Raw genomic sequence first — 12,719 nt, 5'->3', positions numbered from 1 at the left:
ATGGGTTACCTATTCTCTAAACCACAAGGGGACGTTTGTACCTCTGTCCAACCACCAAGCTTCTGGGGTAATGTAAACGTAAAATACATTGTACGTTTAAGCAGACACTCCTTCTCGTAAGCAGCGAATACCACATATTAAGCATGATAACGTTGTCTCGTCAATTCTCCCAACAACAATGCCGCTTATTTTTATACAAATTTGTAGTTAATAACTCAATCGATGTGACGGGGATTTTTCCACTCTTGCATTATTAGATTATAGGCCTACCTTTTCTCATAAATTATTTCGTGGTACAGTGAAACGTCCAATCACATTTTGATTTAAGAATAGGGACGGAATGTTTTATGAATATAAATTATTGTCGACCCGAGATTAGCCTACCAAGAGACGCTGCTGGGGCCGCCTACCACTGACAGCTGAACTGAAACCTCAAAGTTGTGCAACAAAGTGGTAGAACTGGGCACAGCTGCATGTTGCTTCTGACTACTGTACGAACATGGATGTAAAGAAAAGGCGTTCGTTTAATTCGAATATTCCCATAGCCTTTTAACAACTGTGGAAAAAGCGTTAGGCTACATTGAACGGAAAACGAAAATATAATGTACCGTGGGTTTTCTATTCCAGTTCTTGCGGAGCGAAGTCGAAACAAGGAGCGTCTGAAGGCAAATTTAGCCGGGTTATGTGAGTTGGAACTGCTTAAACAGCGGCAGGAGTGCCTGGTGTTGGGTGCACTGTCTCTCGGGGACACTGTTCACGGCCCCGACGTTTGGCAGCCCGCTCGTTATAACTCGGATAAACCATGCTCCAAGAACGACTATCGGTGTCAGCCGGTAAGAAATATTTAACTAGGAATCATACTTTTCTTAGTCCTTTATGAATAGCATAACCTACTTATGAGCATGCCTCTTAAATCTTACATTTTGCTGTGTTGCCTTCAAACTCTCATCTTGTCGTTGATATGAATGAATGTAGATATTTGGGTCCGAGGTGCGCGGTGCAGAATGATCGTGACAAATTTTGTGTATCCAGTAGGTAGATTGCCGACATTCTCAGCACACCTTTGCAATAACTTTTATAGTGAGTCAAGTAACTGTCCATGCCATTTAAAGCTTCAGTTGTGATTAAGACACATGCTCTCTAACAATGTCCGTCTGCACTGACTTTTACGTTACATGTAGGCCTAACATTTTTTGTTATTGATTGGGTGTAATCGAAAAGTCTATTTCTTGAACAAGAATGTACGCTAGGCCTACATGTTGTATTTAGACCATGGATCAGCCGTTTGGTTAGCCCAGTTTCACCCTCACCAAGCCTAGCTGCAGTAAGCTGCAGCGGTCTTGGGTGGTCCATCGTATTGCAGGACTGGCAACCATTCAACCATTCCAGGAGTTTGTCTCACGCAGCTCTACGTGTGCCTCTCCTCTAAACCAAAGGCTGTCTTATGGGCTGTTGGTAAAGAGGAGTTAAGTAGAGTTGTAATAATGAATAATATATTTTTTAAATGCCTGTGACACCAAAATGGACGTTTCACGTAATTAACCCATACATTTAGATTATAGCCTTTTTGGGTGCAAAGTGGGAAATTGTTCAAATTCTTCCAACATATGGATTTAAATCTAACATGTAACCACAGTATTACATACTAACATACGCCTCAATTTAGTTATCAAAGAAAAAAGGGTTTTAAAGGAAAAATAAAATAACGACTTGGCAATTTGATGGCCATTGTAGATAAATGTCACAGTGTTTGCAAATTGTGTGTGTGTGTGTGAGCAGACTGCCAGGTTCATTCTTGTGGATGGGTTAGGGTTAGGGTGCTGAAAGCAATCTGACATCAGAAAGCAGAACAGCTGTGAAAGCAATGTCCTAGCTGCAAAACAACAGTGTGTGTCAAAGTTTCTCTGTATACTGATTGGAATAGTTTATGATTTAGAAATTAACAAAATAATTTGATCTGTGTTAAACCTTTTGACATTGCTGGTCAATTTGAAATTAATTAATTGGTTAGATTATAAGTGTTTCTTGCGGTGGTGGACTGTACTGTAAGAACCCCCAGAATGCAGCTGTGTAGCCATGTGTTTCCAAGGCCTCCTGGTGAAATACACTGTGTATGCTTTCTAATCCTGGCTCTGATGGGGAAACACAGTGGGTTGTCAAGATTGAGTGTAGAGTCTAAGCAAGGGGTGTGTAGAGTCTAAGCAAGGGGTGTGTAGAGTCTAAGCAAGGGGTGTGTAGAGTCTAAGCAAGGGGTGTGCAGAGTCTAAGCAAGGGGTGTGTAGAGTCTAAGCAGAGGGATTTCAACCTTCCCTTCCAGTAAGATCCATGGGGTTTAGCTGGGTCGCCTGGTTTAGATGAGCTGTACTGCTTGGCTACAAGGTGGAATACCTAGGAACTCATAATGAACCTGCTAGATAGACAGTTAGCAAATAACATATATTGTTCTTCTACGGTGTTAGCACGCCTCCCAGCAAGCTATGGCATAGAGTGTTAATTATTGATGCAAACAAAAGGTTTGATAGCCAAGGATTCCTGCGGGAGGTTTGAGAGGAGTTAGTGACTGGATGGGAAGTTTGTGTGGTGAGAGGCTACACAGCTGCTAGCATGTTGTGTTCCATGGACAGGAAGTGTGGTGGGGAGGTGGATTATGTCTGGTAAAAACAGATTTGAGTGCTTGCATTTTATGACGATTGCTAAGAGGATGATTTGGTGAAAGATACAGGAATCATTGATTAAATCTTTGATTTGGGTTACAGTTGGAGAAAGAAAATGCCTTGATTTCATGTGTTTTTGAATGTGTGCATGTGTTTGTGTCTTTGTGCATATGTGACTGTGTGTGTATATGCGTACATGGCTGTGCATGCATTTGTTTATGATTATCAAATCTAAATGATTTAGCAAAATGATCAACTCATTCAATGTTGCTCAATTCAGCAGCATCATCCTGACTCCTAGATCTCATGACTATACTGTGTTTTGATGGAGAAGAATATAGTAACTTAATAAATTGTCCACATTCTACTGTTGATAGTTTTCAGTGTTTTCATATGTATTTACTATCTACCATTTGGTCCAGAGTCCAAGGCAAAAAAAGTGTTACCCCAATTATGAGAGAATCATCTACCTATTTAACAAAAGGCACTATAATGTGTTGTTACATTCCAAAATGTTTTGGTCTATTGGTTCTCATCTTGGAATGGGATTGGGTGTGGTCTTTCTGTAGCTAGACCTCTCTAGGCTCTGGAAAGGTCTGTAGGCTATGGAGAGGTCTGGTCATTGGGATTATATACAGCTCCACCTCTCAGTGCGAAGTGTGTGTGCAGTCAGGGGAAACAAGTATCCATTGATGCAGTGTGGTCTCATGAGTTGCTCCTGAACCTACACACAGGCCCTTTCATCCAATACATGCCTGACATTAGTTTCTCAACACACACTCACTCATACTCACACACAAATGTGAAACAAACTCAGAAACATATATCACATATGTGAACATATGTGAACATATTTTAATTTCAAACATCAGAATTGATCAGCCTAACAGTCTGTCCACTACAAGTTAGACAGAGCCTTTTATACTGTATGTATTTAAATTATATTTATATGTTAATGCAGGACTTGATTTGACTCCTTTTTGTGAAAATAAAGAAATGCAATGAGTCATGTGTGTAGTCAACAAGTTCACATCGCTGCTCGTCACATTTTGGCGCTTCTGGGGCCAAACCCCCCAGCATTTTGTGTACTACATTGATGTGGGATTTAGGGTTGTGGTTTTGGTTATTATGATTAGAGATAGGGTCAGGTGTATGGCAAGGGTTATGGTCTGGTTAAGTTTAATATGCTGAAAGTTCTTCCCATGGGGCAATATATGACACATTTAGACTGAGAAGAGGCATGTACAGTATATACTGCAATCAGTTTAAAAGATTTGTATTAGTTGTTTTAAACATGAAGTCCTTGCTGGCCCTTACTGGCCCTTGCTCTCTGTTCCAACCACATAATGATGAAGCACAAATGCTAGTAACCACCATCATCATACAACAGACTCTCCCTCTCCCTCCTCTCTGGCCTTCATGCCCCAGGGCCTTCGCGGGTCTTCCTGGGGGCTGATCGCCTTCCTGGAGCGCCAGGTAGATGTGCTGAGGGTGGATACCAGCCCCGCAGAGCCCCCCATGCACAGCTTAGGTAAGATCCCCAACACAATGTATTGGATCACATTCACAATAAATCTACTTACAATCCCATTGTGGCCGCATTTTCCTCATTAAGATACATTCTGTAAAGAAGACCAATGAAGAGTCACAGAAAGTACAACAAAAGGAACCAGTTGTGTCTTTCAATGTTCTTGTTTTTTGAAGCACAGTGAGCAAAACATTGATTGCATAACCAATAACTATGTTGACCAGCAGTAAATTGATTTAACTTCTGAAGAGTCTCTAGATCAGACAAATATTAGTATTTTGTGTGTATGAACTGCAGTGGAAGAAATTAATCTGGGTCATCAACCTTTGCTATTTTGATCATGGTCTTGTTTGTGTGTATTTATGGTTTGCGTGTATTCTTGTAGATTTCAATGAACTGAGTGAAGGCATGAGCAGAGAAATGCTTATGCTCTACGCCAACAACAGAGAAATGCTCTACGCGAACAACAGACTCAAATCTGCTGGTGAGTGACGGCACACACACCATTTTGTTCTCTTACACTGAGTGTGTAAATCAGTAGGAATAACTTGGTAATAGTGAGCAGCAGCCTTCTATCAGAACAGCATGGACTCACCGGGGTATGGACTCAAGGGTTAGTGTTTCTAACGTGAACTCTTCAAGGTTGAAGCGTTCCACAGGTGCTAGTCCATGTTGACTCCAGTGCTTCCCACTGTTGTCATTTTGGAATCCAGTTTCACACCTCACTTTGTAAACCTGGAAGTTGGAGCTTCCGATACCATCAGTGTTACAGTGAGCACATGTTTCTTTTCTGTATGTCTAGGGGAAGTTTCCATTGCCCCTCAGGATGGACAGCTAGACTCTCTGTCCCACACATCTGCCCTGCACTCTTTCCCAGTTCCATGTGCCTCTGGTAATGGGATCGCTGAGAAGGCCACGGAATGCCAAGAGGAGTCTTGGCCCTGTGTGCCCCAAGATGGACCTGGGAATATGGAAGAGGATTTGGAGATGGTGATGGGGGACATGAGGAAAAGCAAGCCTACAGAACATGACTACTGCCAAGCCAAGAATGTGGAGAACTACATCCTAGGCCTGATCCACCGCAGCCCCATGCCTTCACCACTCAGGCCCAGCAAGCCCCGCACAAGCCTGGTACACGATGGCATTACCGTGGTTCGGAAGAGCAGCTTCTGTTGTAAAGAAAGCCAGGACCAGCATCTGCTGCCCCTGAGCTGCAGAGCAGAGGGCCTGTCTCCCTGGGCTAGCAGCAGTCTGGACCAGGAACCCTATGAGCTACTGCCCCTGCATGAGGATGTTCATGTCAATCATCTTCACCAGCAACAGCCACCACCACCCCTTCAGCCAGGTCGCTATCCCAGGACCAGAAATCCTTCCCTGATCAACAACCCACACTCTGCCTCCCTGGACTGTCCACTCTCCTGCCGACCCACTGCCAATCAGGACCCCAGTAGCAGTGAGCCTGACTCACCCCATCACCACTCTCATCAGGCCCCTTCTTCACCACCCCTGCCTGACCAGAAACTGGTAAATGCCCAGTACATCCCTGCCTATCCATGCCAGGCACCTACACGTTCATTTGCTCGTGCCCTACTCCACTCCCACCGGCTCCCTGGAGGGCCAAAATCCAGCCAAAGTGCCTTTCCTCCAGAGAGAAGCAGCATCCAACAACAGCAGCAGCTTCCACCTCCACTCCAGATGCAGGCCAAGTCCAGAGGTGTACCCAAAAAATTTCGCTTTAGTGAGGAGAGACCTGCCTTCAAGAAGCCTGGGAAACGAGCATGCCGATCGCAGTCAGAGAACAGCCTTCTGAGACAGAACGGTGTGCCTGAGCACAAGTACAACACATTGGAAAAGGATGGAGGAAGTGGACTTGGAGGAGGTGGAGGAAGGGGAGGAAGAGGGGGAGAAGGAGGAAGTCGTGGAGTTCAAACCCGAGGGAAGAAGCCTCAGCTAAGCAGTGGGGGTGGTGGTGGTACCAGTAGCTACCGACGCTGGCTTTCTACCTTGGAGTTGAGCCATGATGAACAGCTGCCTGGCCTGCCTCTAGCTCCTGCTGCTGCCAGCCAGCTGGAAGCAGGAATCTCCCGGCGCAACCGTAAAGCAAGGCCTGGACCTCCGAGATGCGCCTACGCCGTCTCCCATCCTCCTCTCCACATGGAACACATGGAGAGGGAGCGGGCTCCCCTTGGCCAGCCTATAGATTGCTGCACCCTCCCAGACCACAGGGAGTCTGAGTCCAGCATCAGTGAGGCAGACTCCCCAGCCTCCAGCTCCCTCTCCAGCGACTCTGACGAGAGCAGTGGCTTCGTGTGGCCCCAGCAGCTGCACCTCCACCTGGCGCTCCCTTCTCCTGCAGGCCCTTCTGAAGCATCCCTGCAGCCCAAAGCCTTTGTCAAGATTAAAGCCTCGCATGCACTCAAGAAGAAGATCCTGCGCTTCCACACCGGCTCGCTCAAGGTCATGACTACAGTTTGACTCAAGGCCTGTGTGGAAACCAGGGTTCGGAGACATCGCACATCCTTGTTGTATGATTTGCTGGACCACTGCAGTGTGAAACATACAGTAGACTATGGACTACACAGCTAGAGGTTTGAAGGAACTTGAAGGAATTTCAGTGCTGCCACATTGATATCAGAAAGCAACTCAACAAAGAAACTGAGCTGACCACTGTTCCCTTATTGGCTCTGGTCTGACCCAATACAACAGGCTCAGAGACAAGGGTCTATAGCATGAGTTTGCTGTTGTATTGTACACAGTGTGGTTACCCAGGTTGTAGGTATGCATAATGAAACCACAGGACTATTCCAAATGGAACTCCCTAAGACCCCTGACTCCTCAGATGAAGATGACTCCCTGACTACAAAGATGAAGATGACTATACCTGTCCCGCCTGACTCCTCCCCTCCCCCAAGGCAGTGCCCCCCTGCCCCGAGGCAGCGCCCCCCCATGACTAAGATGACTATATACCATGTTACATGGGACAGTCTCATTTGCATTATTGGTTGGTTAATAACAGCCTTTCCTTTTTTTTATTGGTCCCATTTGCAAAATATAAGGCACTGTATATTCACATGCATTAATAGTAAACAGACATTCCCCCATCCATTGGCCTCTTCCTCCATCTCTCTCCTTCATCCCTCCATCTCTTTCCTCAATCCCTCCATCTGGTTTAAGTTAAAGCCCTCTTCCCTCTAGGGCAAAGGACCTGGAATATGTTTTAGAAGCAGAGAAAGACAGGAGAGTAAGAGAGGAGAAGGGGAGGAGGAGGGAGGAAGAGGGGAGGAGGAAGGGGGAAGGGGGAGGAGGAAGGGGGAGGAGCATGACCAGTCTGCAATGGGCTGGAGGAGGAAATCCAAACCATAAAACCGAAAACAAACAGAGAAGCCTAAAGAAGAAAAAAAGTACAGAGTGAAGCTGAAAGGAGTCAGCAAGCACATCTGGCTTTGCTTACGGACAAGCAGGAAAACAAGCCCGGAGAGCAAGATGGCGTGGTGACAGTGGTTGAAAATGGAGAAGGAAAGCAGTTGGCCGGAGTGACCTATTTTCTAGATTTATTTGTTTTGTATTGCTTTCTTAGTCTTGCTTTTAACTATGATGAGTTTGCACTTGGTGTAGCCTGCTCCCTCTCTGTTGAGCTCTCTCTCTCTCTCTCTCAGCTTTGCTCTCTCTCTCTCTCCTCACCCTGTTTCCTCTCTCTCATCTCAGCTCTTCTCTCTCTCTGCTCCCCCTGTTCCCTCTCTCTCAGCTCTGCTCTCTCTCTCTCTGTCCTCACCCGTTCCCTCTCTCTCTCTGAGCTCTGCTCTCTCTCTCCTTACCCCTGTTCTCTCTCTCTCTCTCTCTCTCTCTCTCTCTCTCTCTCTCTCTCGGCTCACTCACCCCTGTTCTCTGTCTCTCTCTCTACGCTTGCTTGTTCACAATTGATAATTACAGGTTTTGTTATTTTTACTTTTATTACAGTTCAGAGCAGTGTAATTGTTTGCCATGATAATTAAATGCTATTGTGATAATAAATGACTATTTCAAATCATACAAACGGACATGTATTGTATTTAATGCAGGAGGTTTTCTTTTTTAAATATTATCTCAAATGTGCAATTCCCTTCTATTCTACTCAAATAAATGTTGTCTGGTTTAGATGCACTAAGATTTCTTCCTAATGAAAAAATGATCCAAACACTCCCGTATCCGAAGACAAAGTTGGGAAATTAATAAATAATTTCTGTTTCCTCTACTGAGCCACAACAGTCCCGATGCGCGGCCACAAGAAAAAGAAACAAATCGTTCACAAACGACACATAACTGCTTTTCAATACTGTTGATTTTGGGGCTTCCTGAAATGCTTCAAGTAATACACAAACACAAACAAATGCATAAAGTTGACCTATTAGCTGATCCCAGGGACATGTTCCATAAAGCACACTCAAATGGGGATTAAAGTCCCAAACCTGACATGAGTGAACCTAACAAATCAGTCGGGGATAAAGTTCCATAAAGCCCTGTTCTAGTTCATGCAATCAATCAACTAATTCGATCCAGGTTCAAGTAGTCCAGATAATTGCTCGTGCACCAGTGCACGCTATTCTTAAGCAGCCCGAGAGGTAGAACATGGATCATATCAATCCACCATGGCAGAAATACACTTTAATGAGTAGGATACAGTTCTGCCCTGGGAGAGCACTCTCCTGCACACATCTGTGGAGGCATCATTACCAGATATGTATATTCCCATGATGTAAACTAAAGTATTAGAATTGAAGGAAAATATTAATTAGTTGTATTTATTTATTTGTTTTCGTTGTTATGCCAACACACAAACAACTGTGTTGCTGCAATTATTTAAAGCATTTTCTAAACAAATTGTTTTCATATATCTTATGAAATAATATGATTTTTATCATGTGTCCAGTAGCTTTATTATATTTATATTTAGTCATTTAGCAGACGCTCTTATCCAGAGTGGATAGTATCTCAAAACAATTTCAGGTGTTAAAGCTACTAAAGTTCATGGTCTTCAGGGAGAAGAAGGATGCATTTTCAACATTCTTGTTCCAAAACTAAAGGCCAGCATTGCTAAAGTAAAAGTAGTCACAGCAGAAAGGTTAGTGGGATGCCCAAGGTGCTTGCTTGTAAACTCCTCATACTATGATTGGGTACATGGGATGAGACTAACATCTACTGGTCTTACTTTTCTTTTGTGACCATACAGTATAAGAGTTGTCTGGAGTATGCAAGGAGTCAAAGTGTCATGTGAGGTCAGATGAACAAAGTGTCATGTGACATCAGATGAACAAAGTGTCATGTGACCTCAGAGTTCCTGTGTGGGTGAGCTGCTGTCTCTCCTCCTCTGGCTGGGGGGTGCTGCCTCGGGGCAGGGTGGAGCTGCCTCGGGGGAGGGGGGCGAGGGTGGAGGAGTCAGGCGGGACAGGTTGAGCTGGCCCTGAGCTGGACCAATAGACTGCCTCCGAACAGCTGACCTGCACCAGGGGGAGGAACCAACAGCATTGTCACCAGGCTCACAAAATCGGTCAAGGAGATTGGTAGCAACTCTCAAATAATCAATTAACCATTATCTTTTCAGATATACCAAATAATAATGGTTTCGTTTTTTCTGCTATATGCGCAACTAATGACAATCTATAAAGACACACTTTGTTCAGAATTTTCAGTAATATTTGTCTTGGGCTCACCTGTCTTCAGCCCCCATGTCTTCTGACTGCTCGCCACCAGAAGGGCTGTCTGTGCAGGGAAGGCTGTTCTCGTTGAAGGGGTCCTCCTCCTCTTCTGGCCCGTCCAGAGACCAGCGCAGTTCCCCACTCTCCACCTCACTCATCTCAGTGGGCTCCACCACGATGGAGGGCAGCCGCTCCCTGCAGTGCAGCTCCTTGCCTGACTTTGAGTCTGACTCTGTGGCCACAGGAAACTCAGGAAAGATCTAGGTAGCAGTGGAAAGAGGGACAGTACTGGAACATGATGAAGGTAAAGAGATCCATGTGGTATGGCCTTCATTGTGTGTGTGTGTGTGTGTGTACTGGAAAAACCTTCTCCGTTCTCTTTGGGCCTGGGGCCTGACCTTGTAAGGTTAGGGTTAGTGTACTGGGTTAGGGTTAGTGCACTGGGTTAGGGTTAGTGTACTGGGTTAGGTTTAGAGAATTGATCCTATTTGATCAGTCCCCCCAATTCAAAAGGGCATTGAATTTTGGGGAGGTACAATGCAAAAAAGGTGATGCATGGGCCATCCACTGTTGACAGCTGCCTGTCCAATCCCAAGTATATTTTTTATATTTTATATTCAGTCCCATAGGTGTTTTTGTGTCTAATCTTTTAACCCAAAGGGTTTCTTCCCTTTTCTTCTCTTGGTCTGTCCAGTTTGGATTGTGTGCTATACCGGCTATATCTAGTGTTGATAGTCCATGTAGTAAGAAATGCTTTACCAGTGGGGTGTTAATTCTTTCTTTTTTTGTTGATATATTTGTGTTGTGCCAGTCGGTTATGGATTGAATTTCTTGTTTCCCCAACATATAGAATGTTGCATTGCCATGTACCAGGTAGGGTTAGGGTTAGTGTACCTGGTAGGCCCTGCTTCCTCTCCTCTGTCCTGGACTCTCCTCCATGGGTGAATCTGTTGGACCTGTGATGGTAATCACACTGTCGACAGACCAAAGAGCATTATTTAGTTCATTGATCATATATAAAAAATGTACAGACTATTTAAGTATATAATTCTTTGCATGTAGACACGTACGTTAGACACGTGGGAGTCGCTCAGTCTTTCCTCAAACACACACCTTGACAGCCTACAAAACGTGCACCAAGATCAGCAAGCCTGATTATAGCCACAGGCCCGGTTTGTAGGGGTCATATTAGTGTTCCACGTCCTACAGCAGCTCTATAGCTGGACAGTGAATCATGAGTGTTCAGGGCTGGATTAAATTAGTCTCACCATGACATTAATCCCTGCTGTAAGACTATAATGAGGTAACAGACTTGCATGCTCAGTGACTTCTCACTTCTCAGGAATAGGGGGATGGAAGAGAAGTTAGTTAAAAATAATATCCAGTACAAGAGTAAAACAATGTGGATTTCCCTTGTTAGTGCTAAAACAGTTTATTGGATACAACATCTTCTCTGTACCCTTTAACTCCAATACCCTGACAGTAGTCAGTAGAACAATCTGACACTTGCAGTGCTCAAAGAGAACAAATACTCAATATTGTTTCACATAAAACAACACTGAGTCCATCCAATAATTCTAAATCAAAGAGCACCTTTACTAAAACAGCTTGTTCTATTTCTCCTTGTCCTGGTTACAGAATCGTCAGGCTGGAGAGAAAAGCATTGAGCTCAGTCCCTCGTCCCTAACCCTCGTACCTAACTCAGACACCAGACTCTTACCCACACCAGACTCTTACCCACACCAGACTCTTACCCACACCAGACTCTTACCCACACCAGACTCTTCCACACCATCTTACCTGTGAGGTGAAGCTGGGACCCGGCTGGCAGGGGTGCAGCTCATGTCTGTTCGGGCTTTGGTCCTGAGGCAATAGATGAAAGGGTGGATGAGAGGAGGGAAGAGGCTGTAGCTGGTCTGCAGGGTCCTCTTCAGAAGTGTTAGAATGTGAACCAAATTTGTAGTTCAATGTCTTACTAAAACCAATGCAGAATCAACTAAAGAAATCTTCTTCAAAGCTTTACCTTTAGTTGTTCCTCTATTTCCTTTCTGTCAGTTTGAAACTCTATTTACTCTTATTTTACTCTATTTGTTCTGGTTGACTTTCTACGGACCTTCTCATCTCCTTTTACCCTTTACATATGCATGGACACAAACAAGATCACATTCACGTTGTAACACGCAAGCCAGCTTTACCGGCAGACAGCTTAATGCCACATTCAATTACAAACAAAGTGCTGATGTCTAGCTGATTGTGTCCGCACACAGGCTGTGGCCTTAATGGACAAACTGTCATGAAAGAGTTTTCTCTGACCACCAAACTTTACATCTATCAGATGTATATTGTCATATGTATATGTCTATATTAGCTCTAAATTACAATGACCAGACCTACATACTAAATCCTTTGCCTTGTTTCAGAAATATTCAGAAATATTACTTTTGGCCACATGGTGGTGCTAGTATGTGGTGCGGTTCAGCAGTGTTCAACTGTAATAATAACAATTCCCTCTCATATCTAAAACAGTTTTGCAAATAAAATTTGTTATATACATTTTTTTATTTAGGAGTCTATAGAAGAATGTTCTCGCACTTTACAAAAGCCTGGTTACTGTCTTGCTATTGGTGACCATGGTGATGAAAGCCCTGTATATAGGCCCTGTGTGCCTGGCAACAACAGGACAACACTGCACCAGTTCCACGCTGCACCTCAGTGACCCAGGGGACCAAGACTAGTAACTTAGGAGACCAGGGGACCAGGACTAGTGACCTAGGAGACCAGGACTAGTAACCTAGGAGACCAAGGGACCAGGGTACAAGGACTGCATCCATCATGCACTGAGCTATGATAGTGTTGTTGCCCAGG

The 12,719-nt window shown here is 44.5% G+C and overlaps 2 protein-coding genes across 2 annotated transcripts; one reads left to right on the top strand and one right to left on the bottom strand.

The window, feature by feature from the left end:
- The first annotated feature begins 430 nt into the window (after window positions 1–430).
- Window positions 431–7,467, top strand: dact3a (dishevelled-binding antagonist of beta-catenin 3a). The gene is made up of 4 exons (XM_084684326.1): window positions 431–833; window positions 4,083–4,185; window positions 4,568–4,666; window positions 4,985–7,467. The coding sequence occupies exons 1-4, from the start codon at window positions 603–605 to the stop codon at window positions 6,655–6,657; spliced, it is 2,106 nt and encodes a 701-aa protein (XP_084540452.1). The 5' UTR covers window positions 431–602; the 3' UTR covers window positions 6,658–7,467.
- Window positions 7,468–9,243: 1,776 nt separating this feature from the next.
- LOC146246444 (uncharacterized) lies at window positions 9,244–11,698 on the bottom strand. The gene is made up of 4 exons (XM_084684234.1): window positions 11,655–11,698; window positions 10,749–10,827; window positions 9,870–10,114; window positions 9,244–9,656 (listed from the first exon to the last, which is right to left on the bottom strand). Exons 1-4 carry the CDS (start codon window positions 11,696–11,698, stop codon window positions 9,488–9,490), a joined length of 537 nt encoding a protein of 178 aa, XP_084540360.1. The 3' UTR covers window positions 9,244–9,487.
- Between the last annotated feature and the right edge of the window lie 1,021 nt (window positions 11,699–12,719).

This window comes from Hypomesus nipponensis, chromosome 20 (assembly GCF_054491055.1).
Source record: "Hypomesus nipponensis isolate SF chromosome 20, ASM5449105v1, whole genome shotgun sequence".
In the NCBI taxonomy this organism is placed as follows: domain Eukaryota; kingdom Metazoa; phylum Chordata; class Actinopteri; order Osmeriformes; family Osmeridae; genus Hypomesus; species Hypomesus nipponensis.
This window is presented reverse-complemented; position numbering and strand designations above follow the sequence as displayed.